This window comes from Nycticebus coucang, chromosome 17 (genome assembly GCF_027406575.1).
Source record: "Nycticebus coucang isolate mNycCou1 chromosome 17, mNycCou1.pri, whole genome shotgun sequence".
NCBI lineage: Eukaryota > Metazoa > Chordata > Mammalia > Primates > Lorisidae > Nycticebus > Nycticebus coucang.
Genome location: NC_069796.1, coordinates 43353752 through 43372302, shown reverse-complemented (window position 1 = coordinate 43372302; position 18551 = coordinate 43353752). Strand labels below are relative to the sequence as shown.

General features: G+C 41.2%; 1 protein-coding gene across 1 annotated transcript in view; it reads right to left on the bottom strand.

Moving 5' to 3' along the window:
- Window positions 1-1677: 1677 nt before the first annotated feature.
- Window positions 1678-18551, bottom strand: part of KCTD16 (potassium channel tetramerization domain containing 16) — a 281188-nt gene continuing 264314 nt past the window's right edge. Inside the window, exon 2 of the mRNA XM_053566984.1 lies at window positions 1678-2164. Coding sequence (XP_053422959.1) covers window positions 1710-2164 — 455 coding nt within the window. The 3' untranslated portion in view covers window positions 1678-1709. The remainder of the gene's footprint in view (window positions 2165-18551) is intronic.

Genomic DNA, 18551 nt, shown 5'->3' with positions numbered 1-18551 from the left:
AGTTACAACCTCTTACATGATAAATGTACATCAATAAACAATTTCAAAAAGAAGAAATTAGTCTTTACTTTTTCCTCCTCCAGACATCATCCAGTTGCCTTTATTACCTGTGCTACACATACACACACGCACACATACATACACACACAATAAAAAATTAGGACTGCTTGGCACACAATTAATATTTGACAAATTCTTTTTTCAGTTACCACTGAAATGGATGAAGAATGCTGAAAATAAAAACTGGTCTTTTAACCTTCATGTAGCACAAATCTATGAAAGAGCTATTGGTACATTAATAGAATACAGAGTCACATGGATGGATAGCTATTAACAGGGTTTTTTTTTTTTTTTCTTTTGGCTGTGTCTATACAGGTCAAGCATGTAATATGTAATCAAAAGAGAGTCTAGAAAGCTAAAACCTTAACTTTGGAGTGCCGGTTACCAAGTGGAGTTGTTAGAGACATCATAAAAATGACACAACTAAATCCTAGTATGGACACAGCCAAACCCCAGAATCCCAAAAGCAAACAAAACTGGCTAAAAGCAAGTAACAATGTAGTATTGTTGCTTAACATTTTTATGAGAAATTACTAGGAGGTATGTGGAATATAATTTCCTCTAAAACAAACAAACAAAAAAGGCTGGACCCTTTTTTCAAGTCCTGTGTGTTGTTCTGAGTTTTACAACGACACAGGAATACAGAGGATTTAACGTGGATTCTGTGGAAAGGCCACATCATTAAAACATGAACAGTAAGAACTCTGAAGATACAGAGAGAAGGGAGAAAATTTAGTTCAGGGCAGAGAAGGCTGAGTGGAGGGTCACTCAGTGGTCATTTTTGTGAATATGGACGTCTGTGTTTCTTTAATGCAAAGAATATATGACTAGCTCTAAATGTAGAGAAAGAACAAAGCAGTAAAATGGAGCTGAGGGTGTTAATTTTAAAGTAAGGAAGACAATTTGTCATTGGTGAGGGTTATTCAATGTTAGAAAGTGTTGCAGAGTGGCTGGGAAGTCCTCCCAGGCGTGTTGTAAGAGGCAGAGGCCCATCTGTGGGAAGTGCTCTAAGAGGGTGCTGCCGAGAGCAGGTGCGCAGCCCTTGGGATGTCCAGGCCCTGGTGACCTGTGCGCTGTTGTGTATATACATACTCAGTTGTGCTTGTGTTGCACAGATACTCATGCATACAGAACTGATAGAAACTGGCACACATAGTTTTGAATGAAAAGTCATATAAACCTGCCATTCCCCCCACTTACCCCATTAACAAAAGCAAAAAGCAGAACTAAAAAATTCCAAACATGTGCCATGAGGCCAAATCTCCTTCCACCACATCCTCTTTCAAAAGGAGGGAGGTAGAAAATGAGAGAAAAACCCCAGTTTGGGATAAATGACTCCCACGGCCTCTCAGCTACTCCTGTGTAGCTGGCTCCCATTAGATTAGCACATGGGACCAAGTTAACAAATAAACAAACAACAACAGAAGATTTTCTTGTACTTCCACGTCTAGAAAGAAATCTACCCTGTGGATTTACATGTTAAGGTGAGCTAGGTAAAGTAGGCAGTAGTGTATCCACGGCTATTGTGTTCTAACAAATGTGTTATCATTATTTGTGATTCTTCCTTAAAATAGGATTTCTTTTAGGAGGTTTATTTCAAAATCGTGACTCATTTTTTTTTTCTCTTCCTGCCCCCCACCCGCCCTCCCCTATAGATGATACTTCCGTAAAAGTTCAGACTGCCAAGGATGTTTTCTCTCAGGGAATCGATCTGGGATTTTGATCTTTAGGAAATCCTGGATGCATTTCTCCAGCTCTTCCTCAATCGACAGCTTTTCCTTAACGGCTTTTTTTTTGCTGCTCATGTTTGACTCCCTGGAGCCGGATGTCAGAGTCCGGAGCAGGTCACTCTTCCGCCGCAGCTCCGACTGCTGGATCAGCTGGACCGGGCCCTTCTTGATGGGACGGTCCAGAGTCTGGATGTTGGTCTGACGCGTCACAGGCCCACAGATGACAGTCTCCTGGGGAGAGCTGGCCTCGGACTGGCTGTCACAGCTGGAGGTGGAGAGGTCATTGCAAGACGTACCGCTCTCCCCTTCTTTGTCACCCTTGCCATTCTTGCAGCAGCAGTCACAGTGCGAGGATGACCACCTGGAAGGCTCACCTGCAGAGGAAGCACAGGACCCCAGGGGTTAATGGCAGCCTGCTCAGTGTGAAGTCGCAAGCAGCGTTGCACTTGAACACAAACAGACAAGCATCACAGAATATAGAAGAAACAGGGGGCACACAGAGTGGGCTGCAAAATGGGTGCCCCAAAGCCAAGTCCATGGAAGGGAGGAAATTAGTGATGGTACCTGAGTAAGAATAAACAAAGTATAATGCTTAAGCCCATGGGCACTGGACTCAGGAATACTCAGCGACGCCACTTCTGAAACTTGTTACCTTGGCCAATTCCTTAAATTTTCAAAACTTCAGTTTACTCATCTGTGGGATGAGGATCATTTCCTCCTACCTAAGGTCATAGGGAGGATTTAGATGAGACAAGTGAAATTCTTAATGCAGTAAGTGACACCCAGTAAGCACTAAATAATTGCTAGCCAATTTTCCATGGCCGATGTTAAACCTTCATCGGAGTCAGGGGTCCTCAAACTTTTTAAACAGGAGGCCAGTTCACTGTTCCTCAGACCATTGGAGGGCCAGCCTATAGTTTAAAAAAAAAAAACAAACTATGAACAAATTCCTATGCACACTGCACATATCTTATTTTGAAGTAAAAAAAAAAAACGGGAACAAATACAATTCACACGGCCGCAATGTAGCCCCCGGGCTGTAGTTTGAGGACCCCTGCTAGTAAGTGCTAGTAGCCAAGTACTATGGGAGAAGGCCATCGAAGAGCCAGTAAAGGAGGGAGGGCTGCCCTGTGTGTGCTCCCATCAGAGGTTGGTTTAGCTATCATCCCGATTATCTTCATCATTATTCTACAGACTCCTAGCACTCTGGGATGCTGAGGCAGGTGGATCACTTGAGTTCACGAGTTCAAGACCAGCCTGAGCAAAAAGCGAGACCCCATCTCTACTAAAAATAGAAAAACTGAGGCAAGAGGATGGCTTGAGCCCAAGAATTGGTGGTTGCTGTCAGCTATGATGCCACAGCACTCTACCCAGGGCGACAACTTGAGATTCTGTCTCAAAAATAATAATAATAATTCTATAAAATCACTTGTTCTACTTATTTCCATTCAATTAAACTAAAACTCCTCCAGAGTTTAATAAACATGCCACCCTTTGTACAATTGGTAAGTGACAGAGAAGGGATTTGAATACAGATCTCCTGAATGCCATAACCATGGTATTTAACCATTTTATAGAATTTCCTTGATATTAAAATCCCTGCTTTTACTTCAAAATAATGTTCAAACTTTAACTTTCCTCTGAATTTCTTGTTCACCTCTCCTCCAAAGTACTTGCTTTTTTCTTGCTCTGATATTTATATTTTGTAATTACTTCTATTATACACATATCACATAATATTATAATTTATTTTTACTTTATACATCTCATCGACTAGACCCTGAGGTCCTTAATGCAGGCAACATCCATCGTTGTAATAAACAAACAGTCCAGGGAGCAAGGTAGAAGTTCAACCAAAGACTATATCCTAAAAGTACCTGTGTCCAGCCATACCTGAAGCTCCTTTTGTCAGTGGGCTTTCCAGTTATGTGATACACTGAGTTCTCATTTATTTTTAAGCTAGTGTGAATCCCTCTCTCCCTATCCCCTTAAGTCTTGTCTCATAATAACTAAATTCAGCAATTGAGAGACTGAGCAATTTTTCAGGTCCACTGTTAGTGGCTCCATGAACTAGGAAAATCCACAATCATGGCACAAAGCAATTTTCTAAACATGAGTCACTGTACCCAATCTTCCACCCTCTGAATAGCCACATAAACTTAACACTATTTACTGATTATATGTTATGTGCTGGGTACTTCATATAGTTCTTTGCACTTAGGCCATAAAAGATAAAGGAAAACAAATTCCTTTTATGATAACTGATATTGAGGATAAAAATAATGTAGTTTCTATACCTGTTTTAAATGAGATTCAGCTTTCATTTATACCACAGCTTATTCTCACAAATAAATTGCTGCCATTTTTAATGTGGTCAAAATAAAGGAAATCGGAATGGAAACTATTAGGAAAGTTATGTCCTGTATTCTTGTATAATGTTTGTCCTTTTCATAGTAAATGATTTTACATTAATAGCAAATTCTCTTAATATAATTTTTTTCCAAAGGTAGTAAAAAGAAAAAGAAAGCCAAAAGTCACAACTCCAGAAGTATCTCTAAGCCACTTTCTGCAATGTGACTGACTAATCATTTTATTTATATAGCCATTAAATTAAATGCAACAACCCAATTAGCCAGAAGGAATCATAATAGCAGTAATGTTCTAGTTATCTCAGGCTATTACAAATAAATATCTTCCATGCGACAGAGAAACTGCTCAGTATGTACCAGCTGGTGACTGAGTATATCAGCAGTAGACAATGGCTTCTGTTTTCCTGCCCGGGTTTCTAGGGGATCATTTTCCACCTTCAAAGGCAGACTCCGCTTCTACCTCCCCAAAACGTGGCAATTCCTACACTAATTTGACTCAACTGAGAAATGGTTCCAATGAATTGGGCTGAAGAAAAGTAATCGCATCAAACCAGAACTAATCTAGTTTTATCTTCTTTTGCGTAAGTTCAGAAATTGAATGTCTCCAACACAAAGAAATGATAAATATTTGAGATAATTGATCTGCTAATTGCCCTGATCCAGTCGCTGAACATTACATGTATCAAGATATCAGTGAGTCCCCCTTCAATCCCCGAATATGGGCAATTATCATACGTCAATTAAAAATGTAATTAAACTTTAAACAAATTAAATTTAGTTTATATAAAATGAAAGAAGAAAAGGAAAGACAGACAAGAGAAGACATACACACTGGGCTAGACCTGCTTATGACTTTAAAGCCAGATGTCAAAAGATTATGGCTGTAAACCCCACTGAACCAGCAGAAAAGCAAGCCCCATGTCTCAAGAGTTACGAGTTACCTTCCCCATAGTAAAATACCACATTTTGCCATGGGTAATGCATACTTTCTTGCCCAATTTTTTGAGGGAAAACTAAGGATGCACATTATACATGAGTGGTGCAGCTTGAAAGCAGGGAAGTCCAGCGAGCCTCCCAGGGCCACTGCACCTTCCCACCTGGGCCTGCCAGGCATACAGCTGCCCATCTGGGAGGACCCAGGCTCCCTATCCCTAGAGTAGGCTGGAGCACCACGATCAGAGGTGGTGGCAGGGCTGGAAAGGCAGTCCGTGGCCATGCAGGATAAAGGTCAAGGCCCAAGACCCCAGACTCAGCTGTGTGGAGGGGACCAGCAGCCCTCAAAACAGGCCCCTGGGACCCACCTGGCTGCCTGTAGGCCTATCTACCAGCCACATATGTGGCCATGGTGATGAGGAGGGAAAGGCTTTCAAAAGAGAGAGAGAAGGATCAGCCTTCACAAAGCAGGTGGCTGCGGGAGAGCAGTGCAGTCTGCAGATTGACCAGGGGAGCGTTAGTCCTCCCCAGATGTGTCTCTCCCAGGTGAGAGCTGGCTACTTTCTCAAGGGCCATTTTCCTGAAAGTTTGGGCTGAAAACATGGTGCACATTATATGCAGGAGAACATTATACTTGGCATTATATAGTAATTCCACTCAATGGACTTCAGAAGGAAACACGATACTCCTCTGTAAGCCATTATGCCCTCCTACAGGGATTCTTGTGTATTCATGTAGAAAACTGCCTTGAAACCTCCCTGCGTGCCACACCAGGAACTTAGTCGCTGACACAGCCACATTCTCCCCGAACTGCTGAGATGGTCATGGATGTCAGTGTCGGCTGGGATCCTCCAGCTTCCATACAAATAGAAGTATTACTTTCTACTTATTCTAGGCACTATCACTATTAGAGGAAATTGAACAACTTAATTTTAGTGTAACTTTTCATACTACCACGTTTTACAATTTTATGAGAACATTTGAATATTTCACTATTTGGGCAAGATAATTCACAAGATGGCTTCTGGAATGTACATATCATATTGAAATCAAAGAAAAAGATGAGGCTAATACAGCCCATCCAGAGTGCTGTGTGAAGAGTTATGGTGAAAGATGAAAAATAATCAAACATGTCAAGATACCATCCATTTTTTGCCTTTTGGAAGTGTTGTCTGCCTGACTATCTCTTCCTGACAACCACAACCAAAGAGGTTTTAAATCAGAACACAGAAGTGACACATGTAAGCTCCTTCCCACTTCATTGTGACCACAAATCCTGAAAAGTGTGGAAATACCTATGAAAGGTCAGTTACATATCTCGAAGTATTCTAGAATCCTCCAATTACAGCAAATAATGATCTCATAAATGCCTTAATACTTCAAATTGCAACATGCTTTTGCTACCAGTTTGCTGAGGTTTTAATAATGGCTGAAATAATTCTCTCAATTTAGGGATAAAAAAAGGTTATAATTGATTAGCCAGACATGGAAAGAAAACAATCTCATTCCATGAAAAGGCAGATTTATTGATATTATGGAAAAAAAAATCTATTTCCCTTGGGGTGGTGGTGGAGGAATTATTAACTAGTCCTGGTGACATAATTAATACCTTTACCCTATTTTTCAGTAAGTCATTGTGAATTTATTGAATATTACAGCATTTTAGGTACCCGGTACATAATAGAAGTTTGAAAAATGTTTGATGAATGAATGAGCTAAATCTGTATGCTGAAATTGTAGTAAATGGGTAACACGGCAGAGCAGATGTCAGGTCCCACATTTCATCAGCTGTGAGACCCTGGATAAATTATTTCACCTCTCTGAGCTTTGGTTTCCTCATCTGAAAAATAAAGTTATTTAATAGTATTTTCTTCACAAGGCTTTTAAGAAGAGTCAATAAGATAATTTATGAGATAATTAATTTAAATGATATTTCATGCGTTGTGGCACACAATTTCATTCACTCATACATATTTGTTCAACAATAAACCTGGCACTATTCTCCATAAATAAAACAAATCAAAAGCATGTTACATATGATTGTTATGTTTCCACCAATTACAGTACACAACTAACTCTTAGGTCTGGCTGGAATATCGTATTAGGAAGGACAGTGATGCTATAGCTGGATGCATTAGGAAAATGTTCGCCAAGTACTCAATAACACCTTGCCTAGCGTGGGAATGGCAAACACAAAGCGCCCACTTTGTGTGGCACGTAGTGTGTGACCACAGGATGTTTGTGGAAGGAAGGAGGGTAGAGCATAAAATTTAACAAACGGATGAGTCCTTCAGGATAAATATTTGCTTGAAAACACATCAAGGAAACTTAAATCTAGAAACCCAGAAAAGGGAAGAATTTGTATTCTGGATTAAATAAGAAGGAGCTGGAAACTCAGTTGGCCCAGCTCCTTAAAGCTCCAAATCTTCAAGCATTTTGCAACTTGGAAAAGCTAAAGACCAATCAAGCAAATTGTATGATTGCACCTGCCCCCCTCCAAGTATATCCCTAATTGTGGTAGTTCTTACCCATAAAGATGCTGCAAAACGGGAAAGACTACAGAATATTTCTCCCCTATGAACAATTCAAACTGGGCTGAGTGAAACATGACTTAGCAAACTCACAAAGTGCTTATGCATTTTTAAAAGAGGCAGCTCTGCAATCTACCCAGACTTCAAATCCTCCACCTGCTAATGGCTGTGAGCACAATGCACATCATTTACAGCAACAGCTGGGAAAACTACTTTCCCCTGTCTTTTCTGTCAATGATGTAGGAGCCTGCCAGTCTGGGAGCTAGGTGGCCAGATTTAATTTATCGAGGCTGCTGAAAGACTTTCTTGGTATCCCAGTTGAAAAGTCAATAATGGCCAAATTGATGTTTTTACAATTCTGCTAACCTTGGAAAAGATATTATATAGAGGAGTTTGGGAATAGGCAGGCTGTGTGAGCTTCTTTGAGAAACGCATCTTCAAGCTTGACAATCATAATTTCTTGCTTGTGGTTGACCTTCTTCGCTCATGGACATTTGGCCTTGCAGGGGGCCAGGTGGGGCTGCTCATTAAGAGTGTGCAAGAGCAGACGGTTAAACCATCCGTGCGTCTGTCAGAGTCAGTCAGGAGAACAGGCACCCCTCCAGTTATCTCAGCAAGGAGAATTTTACATAAGTAACTGCTTAGACAGACATTGGAGGAATGAAAATGCAAAAAGGTAACCCTTAAGAGGCAAAGAGCAGGAGGCAGATACCTAAGTCTAGGAAACAAGAGAGAACGCAGTTATCAGAAGCTGAAAGCTTAGGAGTGGTGCGCTGGGCAGGAGGGACCCAGACATCTGAGTAGCCTGCTGGTGCTATTGTCTCTGAAAGAGGAAAAAAAGGCAACTGTGGCACCAACTGTTGGCTAGATGCTAACAGGGGTCTCAGGCAAGCAAGGAGTCCCTCTTCTCATGTCTTCCAGTCTTCCTTTAGCCCCTCCTGACATGCAGCAGGAAGGCAACAGAGCCAAAGAGAAGTCTGGCTGGCATCCCCCAGAGGTGCAGGGTACAGAGGGCTGGGCTGGGAGCCAAAGACAGCACCTTAGCAGCCAGCTCACCGACCCTGAAAGGGATGCAAGCAAAACCGAAGACGCTCCAGCTGCTCCAGCAGGTGCTTCTCGGGAGCAATTAGGAAGTGGAAAAATAAAAGAAAGCCATGGCCTCACTTCAGTTCCTGCACTGCTGTCCTTCTTTACGCCTCAGGGTTTTGTTTTTGTTTTGCCTCTGCCTCCACATGTGTCCTTCTACTTCCCACCTGCTTAACTCCTCCTCATCCTCAAGAACGTGGCTTCAATTTCACTTGCTCGAAGTGGCCTTACCCAGCTGTTCCCCACCCCAGGTGGAGACAGTCCTAACCTCTCTCCCGGTGTTTTCACAGTGCCATGATGTGTATCACAATCACATGGCTTATTTGTTTAATGTCTGTTTTCCTTCATAGAATGTAGGGGACATAGCTGTTTCCTTCTGAATTCTAGTGCACATTCCAGGGCATGCACAGGTCAGGGTGTCATGGGGCATAGTAGCAGCTGCTCCGTGCATGTCTGCATGCTAACTGAATGGGAGAGGACACTGACCATGTGTATAGAAAGTAAATTTAGTTTAAAGTAAGACAGTAAACCTTCTGCTTTACTCCCACCCCCAACAAAGGACTGGAAATTCTGACATGCAGAAGTTATTAAAATGGAACATATTTAGTTAGGCATGTCTCAACATCGTTAATACGGATGTGACAAAAACATGATGACAGATAATGGCAAAATCCATAGGCGTATCCAGAATTTTTAAAGGTGTGTGTATAAATTGATCATCACTTTTAGTGACTTATTGATACAAAAATCCTTAAAGCATTGCCAACTTAAGTAAAAATTAACTTTTCTTAGCCATTCAACCTGTGATCACTTTTCCATAATTTTTCTATTTGCTATTGGTCAGATGTACAGTCCTCCTCCCACCCCAGCTCAGGTGTCTTACCTGTTAGGTTTCAGAGCAAAGCAATGTTGGTGTAAAGCAAGAAAACCAGAATTTTGACTCCCTGGTTTATTGCCTTTCAAGCGTCCCTTGATGACACCTTTATTCCACTTTCAAAGTCCTTTTTCCTCTTGTCTTGCTTTCTTCCTCATTTATGTCCTCAGCCTCAGCTTTTTCCAGCTAAGATCATACTTGATCACTCCTGCTCATGTGCCTACCCTGAGTTCTACAGCCCTCCTGACTCCCTTTCCTACTCCTGATCCTGGCAACTTCCTGTTTCATTTTTCTTCGCCGACTTTTCATAACCTGGAATAAGTCTCCCAAAGCCTACAGTTCCTCATAATTAATGTCTAGGAGTCTTTTGTCTCTCAGCCTGACATGTACATATAACTGTAGCATTGTTTGTCCCCTTCTTCCAGTAAAAGTGCCCTTCTTTTCCTTCCCTATTCCATGTTGGCCTGAAGGGACAGCCAATTGCAGTACAGGGCCTGGCTGCAGAGGAGGACACGCGGCCCAGGTTTGAACAGCGTACTTGCCACATCCTGACCACAGCGTGGGATGCAGGCATGGACGTGTGACTCCAGCTGGGTGAATCTGAGCTCTCACTGGGGCTGTCCTGCTGCAATACCGAGGTCACATGTGCCCTATGATGTGTGAGTCTAATGAGGATCTTCCACACCACGTAGAGAGGACATTCATTCACAGAGAAGCCAAGTGAGACAGTCAAAGCCGAGAAACAGTGGAGAGGCAGAGACCCACATCTAGCAATATCTGATCCCATTCCTAGGTTCATAATTCTACAAGCCAAGCAATTTTCTTTCTGCTTAATCTAGTGAGAATTAATTTCGTGTTATAATCAGAGTCCATAACACTACATCAAATTCATATAAACACACTTACTATCTGCTTAAGATCTGTTTTTCATCCTCTGAGCTCCTATGCGATTCTAGGGCTAATGTTGGTCAGTGCTTTAAAGGGAAGGCACTGTTACCATCGCTAAGTTATTCCATAGATGAGTTCCTTCTTCTCTGGAATGTTAACCCCTTTGCTACATTAGTCCTAACACATTTGACTCACACTCTCAAGAGATATAGTAAGTCTCTTTTGCTCTGTATTGTGTATCGTGATTCCAATATAAGGTAACAGCTATTCCCCCCAAACCAGAAACATAGCAAAATAATAGCAATAGACATCGCCTACTGAGAACACCCTATGTACCTATTATTGTGCTTAGCACTTAATGTAATCTAATCTTCACAGTAACCCTATCAGGTGGCTGCTATTCTTCTTCTTTCTTTTTTTTTTTTTTTTTTTGCAATTTTTGGCCAGGCAGGGTTTGACCCACCACCTCTGGTATATGGGGCCAGCACCCTACTCCTTGAGCCCCAGGCACGGCCCACTGCTATTTTTCTTTTCTTTTCACAGAGGAGGATACTGTACCTGAGATAGGTTAACTATCTGATCCAAAGTTTTAAAGCGGACAAGCAGTAAAAATTCAAACTCAGTTTCTTTTTAATACAAAGCTCTCCTTGTCTTGATGGACGTGGTATCCAATAATCATGAAAACTGTCTGTGGGAGATATTTAAAAGTATTAATAGCATGAAAGGGTGTTAAAGTATTGACTTTAAGACATGATTGTCCCAGGGATTCTAGCTTTTCGATAACTTCTAAAAGCAATCAACAAATTGAACAACTTAAAAATCCAAGCTCTTTTAGGTCTTTTGTCTTTATATTTATACATGAAATTTAAGTTCCTTTGCCCTTCCCCATTGGAACTAACTAAAAATTGCCCAGTGAAGGATGGTGTCTCTGCTACTCTTACTGATGTATCAGGCATTTTATTTCCCTCCACCTTTATTCATTCCTATCAGGGCTGCCTTCATAGCAATCAGCAGTGTTTTAAGCACACTCTTAATTAGCTCATGAAAAAGCTTTTTGCTCATTAGTTTAGATATAATATTTGCTAATACTGCCTGATGAATATTCAACAACAAACCAGTATGTGATACCTCCTCAAAAGGAGAAAAAAGTACAATGGTCTACACTTTACTGGCAAATACAAGCCTAAACTTCTATTGATCCTCCTGGTTAAAAAAGTCAAACAAGCCCCTAGCAATTGTTCAAGAGCTAGAGAACCCTGTGAATTTTATAAGAAACATGGACAAAATAGAAAAACTGTCTTAAAACATTTCTAAGTTACAAACCACTTTGGAGGGAATCAAGGTTGACCAGAAAACTTCAACTGCATGAGAAGTGTAGTATTGAGGTAGCCAACCAGGATGCCATGCACAGGCTCTTGGTAGGCAGGCCTAGAAGACTATAGCAGTGGTTTGCAGACAGAATCGTAGCATGCAAGACCCAGATGAACTTCGTTTTACAATGAACAGCCACATCCCAGAGAGGAAGACAGGCGTAACAGTGAGCACAGAGCCTGGCTCCTGGTCTGACCCGATCTGGGACGACGCCAGGGCACAGCTGGGAAGGTGTGGAGCCACCAGGGCAAGCGGTAGAGAAATCAAACCCAGCTACAGGAGGATTTCATATCTGAACAGTCTATTGCAGTGGTTCTCAACCTTCCTAATGCCGCGACCCTTTAATACAGTTCCTCATGTTGTGGTGACCCCAACCATAAAATTATTCTTGTTGCTTCTTCATAACTGTAATTTTGCTACTATTATGAATTGTAATGTAAATATCTGATATGCAGGATGTATTTAGGTGACCCCTGTGAAAGGGTCGTTCTACCCCCAAAGAGGTCACAACCCACAGGTTGAGAACTGCTGGTCTATCGTCTGAGAAAAGAAAGAAAAAAGTTCTCAGGAAGACACCATTGATGAGTACAGTGAATTTAAACACAGGACAGAGTAATTTGGAGAAAGAAGATTCCAGCTATATGACCACATGTCTAATATCCAGGGAGACAGGGGGTTATGTGATAACACTGACCTATATTTATCCAGCATCTAGGCTATGCCAGTTTACTCATGTCATCTCATTAACTCCTCATAATCAGTGAAGGGAGATAGAAATAGGATCTATAGTGGCTAATTCTTAGCTCCTCGGTGCCAGGAAGGCTGTCATTCTATCATAGAGATTTACTCGTAACAAACATGTAAAAGGCCTTCTTTTAAACTGCATGTACCCTTGGCAGAAGAATAAACCTCAGACATCTCAGTGTGAATTAGTGTATCATAATGCTTGGGCTGGACAGTGGAGGAAGCCTGCAAACTCACGTTAGTGAGGTGAGTAAGCAAAGCACGGCAATTGCAGTTATTAATTAAAAAAATAATAATAATAAACCTTGCAGGACTGATGAGCAATGAGAACCAGGAGCACTCACCATGTGTCATGTGTGAGACTGGGTACTTTACAACAATTTAATTTTATTTTAATAACACTGTAAGTCAGGGGGTCTCAACCTTGGCACTATGGACACCTGGGTTGAGTGATTCCTGCAGTGGCTGTCCTATGCTTTGTCGGATAGGCAGCTGCCTCCCTGGCCTCCATCCACTCACTGCCAGTAGAACCTCCCTCAGTCAAGGCAAGGAAAAATGTGTCTAGACCCTGCCCAAATGTACCCTGTGGGGCAAAAATCACCTCTAGTTGAGAACCATTGATTTAAAATATTTCTGCCTTATTGGTGAGGAAACTGAATTTCATAAAATGTTATTAATTTCCCCATAGGTCACAAAGCTAGTCAAAGAACAAACTAGGACTTGATTTCTGGTAGATTTTGACTTCAGGACTAATGCCTGTTCTGTCACTATCTTGTGATGCGCCAGTGAAACACTGCCTTTTTGACTAGAGCCTATCAGGCAAAGATCCAACCACTCCATTTATAGGTTCTAAAAGAAGTCCACTGAAAGAAGATGAAGGAAATTGAGTTATCCTTTCAATTTTCATGAAATGGAAAGAACATATCATTTTCATTTTCACCAGACTATCTATCTTCAGATGATAATGGAACAGAGAGACTTACAGAATTTAGCAGTTCTGCCAAAATGTGTATCTTTGCTGATTAACCAATTAATTAGCTAATGACTTTCTGTTCTCTTAATTGGGATTTCATAATGGGACAAAGGTGAAGCTAACTAACGATCATGCCCTTTTAGCTACAGCCTATATTAATATTATGTAATAGTATTATGCAATAATAATGGGCAAGACTAACTCAAGGGCTTATTATATGCCAGGGGTTATTCTAAGCAATTTCCTTGGAGAAGCTCATTGGCAATTTACAACATCCTCATGATTTAGGCACCACTATCAATCACATTTTTTCAGAAAAGCAAAACAAACTGAAGCATAGAGAGGTTAAACAACTAACACAAAGTCTTTAAGAGAGAGTGCCCTGAAGCAAACTCTGGCTGGCTGAACCCAGAAAATCCTTAGGTAAACCGGCAGTGAAGGCCAGTAGCTCAGGGTTTGGGCTTGAATGAAAAAAACAGGCATGGACCACAGCTCTGCTGGCCACTTGCAGTTTCTTCATTGAAAAATGGTGGAAATAATACGTCTCTGGTAGGAGGATGAGAATTGAATGATATAATTTGTCCACAGCATGATCACAGTGCTTAGAAAACAGTCAATGCCCATTGAATGGTGGGCTTTTAAAAAGGTAATTGTTTGCTTTTGATATCTAAATTGGTGAGGTTAATATTAATCAGTGTGCAAGTGTGCAAGATTCTAAAAGTCAAATTCCATGAGGATAACTATATAATCCTTTATTTCTTCTTCTTTTCTTTCAATAGACAATCTACCTCAAACCCACTTCCATATTACCTAACGAATATGTCTACTTTGTACACTCATCCTGGGCTATCTACCAAAGAATTGTTCCATTTGCATAAATTGATCATATTTAGCAAAATGCCATCGATTCACAAATCCATTAATATAGGAATTCTTCTCCTCTTACCACTGCCTTTCAAGTGGTTTACAGATGCATCCAAGGAGCAATAAAAGCAAAGGCACGCCACGAACGTACATTAGCACTAATGACCTCCAGATCAGACTGGCTGGAACACAAATGGCATGATCGCCAGGACAACAACAAGACGTTAGATCGAGAGATGATCTACTTTTTAAATATATCCTTCTCTCTTCATTGAGGACTAGACCCTTGGTAACATACTCTCATTGCCAACATTTGGAAAACTGATGGGAAATAGAGCTACAAAAAAAAGGAAGGATTCTAAAAAGAGAATAGCTCTAGTGACTGGACTTTTCTCTGTACGTCTCTCCCATCTGGAGCAGAAAGAGTTTCCTTTTTCTTATCAGACCACAATGACTTGAAGGACAATGAGTATCCCTGAAAGTGAAAGTAAAGGTCAATTTTAGTTGAAAACCCCAAGTTATGCAAGATTTTCTTTAGATTGATGAGTTGGCAACTATTATTCAGTTTAGAAACTATAATTGATGGCCGTGGCCCAAAGTGATGGGACACACAGAGAAAAAGGGACACGGAGAAAAAGGCATGAAGAGAATGAAAGTGTGGAGACCAAAACATGCAAATAAAAGTACTAGTCTAGATTAAGAACTAGAAGAGCAAATGTGAGTGGGCAAAGGAATCAAAGAAGAAGATAGCAATGGAAGGAAAAAGACAGAGGAGAAACGATGGGAAAATAAATGCAAGGGGAGGCCAGGGCAGCAGAATCCATTCTCAAGCAGAATTTGGAGAATAAATGATAGGAACCAGAGTTGTACTCCAAGAAAATTAAGTATAATTCCCGAAATTACAATACAATACTCTGGCATTCAATTTGACTTTGGGGAATTGAAGAAGCTCTAACAGTCTTCCTGGATGAAGTGAAATCAGGCTTCAGACAGGACTGAAGAATAAACAGAAGTTAATTAAGGAGAAAAAGACCCATTAGGATTATGTGAGATGTTGAAAATAGCGCATGCCAGGGCCAGGAACGAGGGCAAACACACAGCATCTGGGGGACTGAGAGCAGTCCACTGGTGACTGAAAAGTACTGGGGGACAGCGCTGGTCAGAGACAAGTAAAGCCAGAGCACGAGGGGCCCTTGGTTAAGGGAGACAGGGGAAGCCACTGGAGGGCGACCAGAGCATTACTGTGTGTAGAGGGGTGGAGAATGCACGGCTGTGAGAGAGGACAGAGAGTCAGGAACCAGTTAGGAGGCTGTGAAATAATCTGGATGAGTATTGGTCCTGAAAAATGGACAGAAGGATCCAGATTCCAGAAATATTCAGGAGATAGTGTGTACAGCTGTGGGTGAGAAAGGTGTCAAGAGTGTTCCCAGAGTGTGTAGCTTGGGCACCTGGCACGTGGCACTTTCAATCTCTATGCAGGCAACCTGGGAAAAGGAAGAGGCTGCTGAGAGGGAGGATGAAGGTATTGGGTGCAGTTTGGGAATCGCAGTGGGTCTGTAGAACATCCACGCTAGTTAATTCTGATCTCTTTTCTTGTAAATAGTATTTGAAATTCCCTTTTCTCATGCTTCTCTTGTAATTCCATAAAGATCCCTTTGTTTCAACAATTCTGAGTGATGTGCATGCATTCATATGGTTATACAGAGCAGTGTGGTGCAAAACAGAAAATTGACTGCAGCAAAATAAATGCAGAGTACCTTACACTTTTGTAAGAAATGTATTTCCACTCTTGTGCTAATTTTGACTTTCATTACACCATAAGTTATAAGTTCCTAGAAAGTAAATTTACATTTAAAAGAGAGTTCCTGGCTGAAAATTATGGCCCATTGACACAGATTTGTCACACTGACAAAGATTTGAGACTTGACGGAAGATGAGAAATCATGGCACCAAGAATTTGTATAACACTTAAAAGACTGCATTTCTATTCATTGTACTTCATTTAATCCTCACATTTATTCCCTCAGCACTCAACTAATATTTGATGGCTCTCTGATAGACACTCTCTAGGGAATAGGTACACAGGGAGATTATATTCCAATAAGAAAGATAAACAATACACAAGCAAAAGATAATAAAGTTGCAGAAGTATGAGGGTTGCAATAAAAATAAAACAGGCCAAAATAGTGAAGTGAGTTGAAGTGAGAGGGTTATTGCCAATGGATAAGGAATTCAGATGACATCTCCAGTCAAGCTGTCATTTTAGCAGGGACTAATATCCAAAAAAAAGCCAACCTATAAAGATCATGTAGAAGTCATTTTAGGCAAAAGGAACAGCAGGTGCAAAGGTCCTGTGGTAGCAATAAGATGGTATATGTGAGGGATGTAAAGAAGACCTGTGTGGAGTGAAGGTGGTGAGAAAGGAGGAAAGGTAACAGATGAGACTGGAGAGGAAGACAGGAACTAAGTCATACAGGGCCTCAAAGGCCACCATCAGGAGTTAGAATGTTAAACAAGGGCCATGACAAGGATGGTTTGATCCACGGAATTACATGATTTAACTTGTGTTTATTATAAGCTTGCCTTGGCTGCTCTCTATAGAATAGATTATAGGTGAGCAAGAAAGCAGGGAGGCCCATGAGGGAGGCCATTACAAGTGTCCAGGCAAGACATGTTGGTGACTTCTAGAAGGGAAGATGGAGAAAGTGCACTTTCTGACATAGATTTCCTTATTCCTGTTTTATAGACAAGGAAAGTGGGGCTCACGGAGTAGCCATGCCAATAAACTGATTGTTCAAATCTTCAACAAAGATCCATTTGTCAGAAGATGCTCCCACTGCCTCCAGCTCCTGTGTATCCTGTATCCAGAACTTACTTGGTTAGTCCTTCTGCTGATCTGCACCTGCTGGGGTTGTTTGATTGACTTCACAAACTAGAGCCTGGAGTTTAATTCTACAATCAGGAATCATTATATTGTTTGTAAACAATGACAGACTCTGATAAATATGCATTCTGGTTAATTACTGCCTTCGCATGTGCTGTCTTCACTTTCTCATTTCCATCATCCTGTCACATCTTAATACCTGATTGTGCTCTCTCTACATCAGGGAGAGAAAAAATAGCTGCAAACACATTGAAATGCAAGAAGACAGCCTTGTACCTGGATGGGTTCTTGGGAACAGGAGGCAAAACTGAAGTTCAAACATTATTAAAAACTAACAGGTTTTCAGTATGTTCCACTTTATATCATTCCTTTTGTTTGTGCATCAGAGTTGTTATTCAAGGGACAGCCCTTTTATAGTTCAGCCCCAGAAGCCAAATGAGGAAGCAATCGGTAAACGAAATTCCATTACAGTCTAAGACATTTGGCTTTTTTCCTCTTTTTTTTTCCTTTTTTTAAACAGCAGGACTCCTTGGAGTAGTTAGTAAACATTCTAGGAAGGGGTTCCTTTATCCACAGAATAACAGGCTCTGCAACAGAAATCTTGGAGCTTAGACAGTCTCCATATGGCTTATTAAATACCCACAATTCACATATGGTACAGTGCAGGTGCTGTGTAAACCAAGCAGCGGGACACGGGAAAGGTGGTTTCTCATGGTGGGGAAGAGCCTGGGCCGAAAAAAATGTCAGAAAAAAATCTCAGAATGAATCACTCCCTGCTACTGTTCCCCTGGGTCACTTGAGCAAGTTAGGGAACTTCACTTTCCTCCTTGTCACACATGGGCAATAGCACCTGCCCTTGAGGCTGTCTGAAAAGCAGATGCAAAGTGCTCTCTGCTTGGTGCTTGGTCTCTCATAACCACTCAACAAATATTTGTGTCATTGTTGTTACCAGTTCTTCTTATGATTATTATGAAGTAAAGAGCTTTTTATAGATTTTGCCTTATTCATTTTAATAAAAGAGAATGAATTTGTATGTACAATATGAAATTCCCCCCCTCCCCCCACCGATGGGCTTGGCTTTGTCTGATTTTATATTGTCTTTAGATGGAAACTCTGACCACCCCATATGGAGAAGCTCACTGGCCTGGATTTTGGGGTAAAGATAAGGCCTTAAGAAAATATGCCCCCGTTACATGACTGGGCAGCTGCGTTGCACTAGTCAAGGTACCAGGGCAGCATCCCAG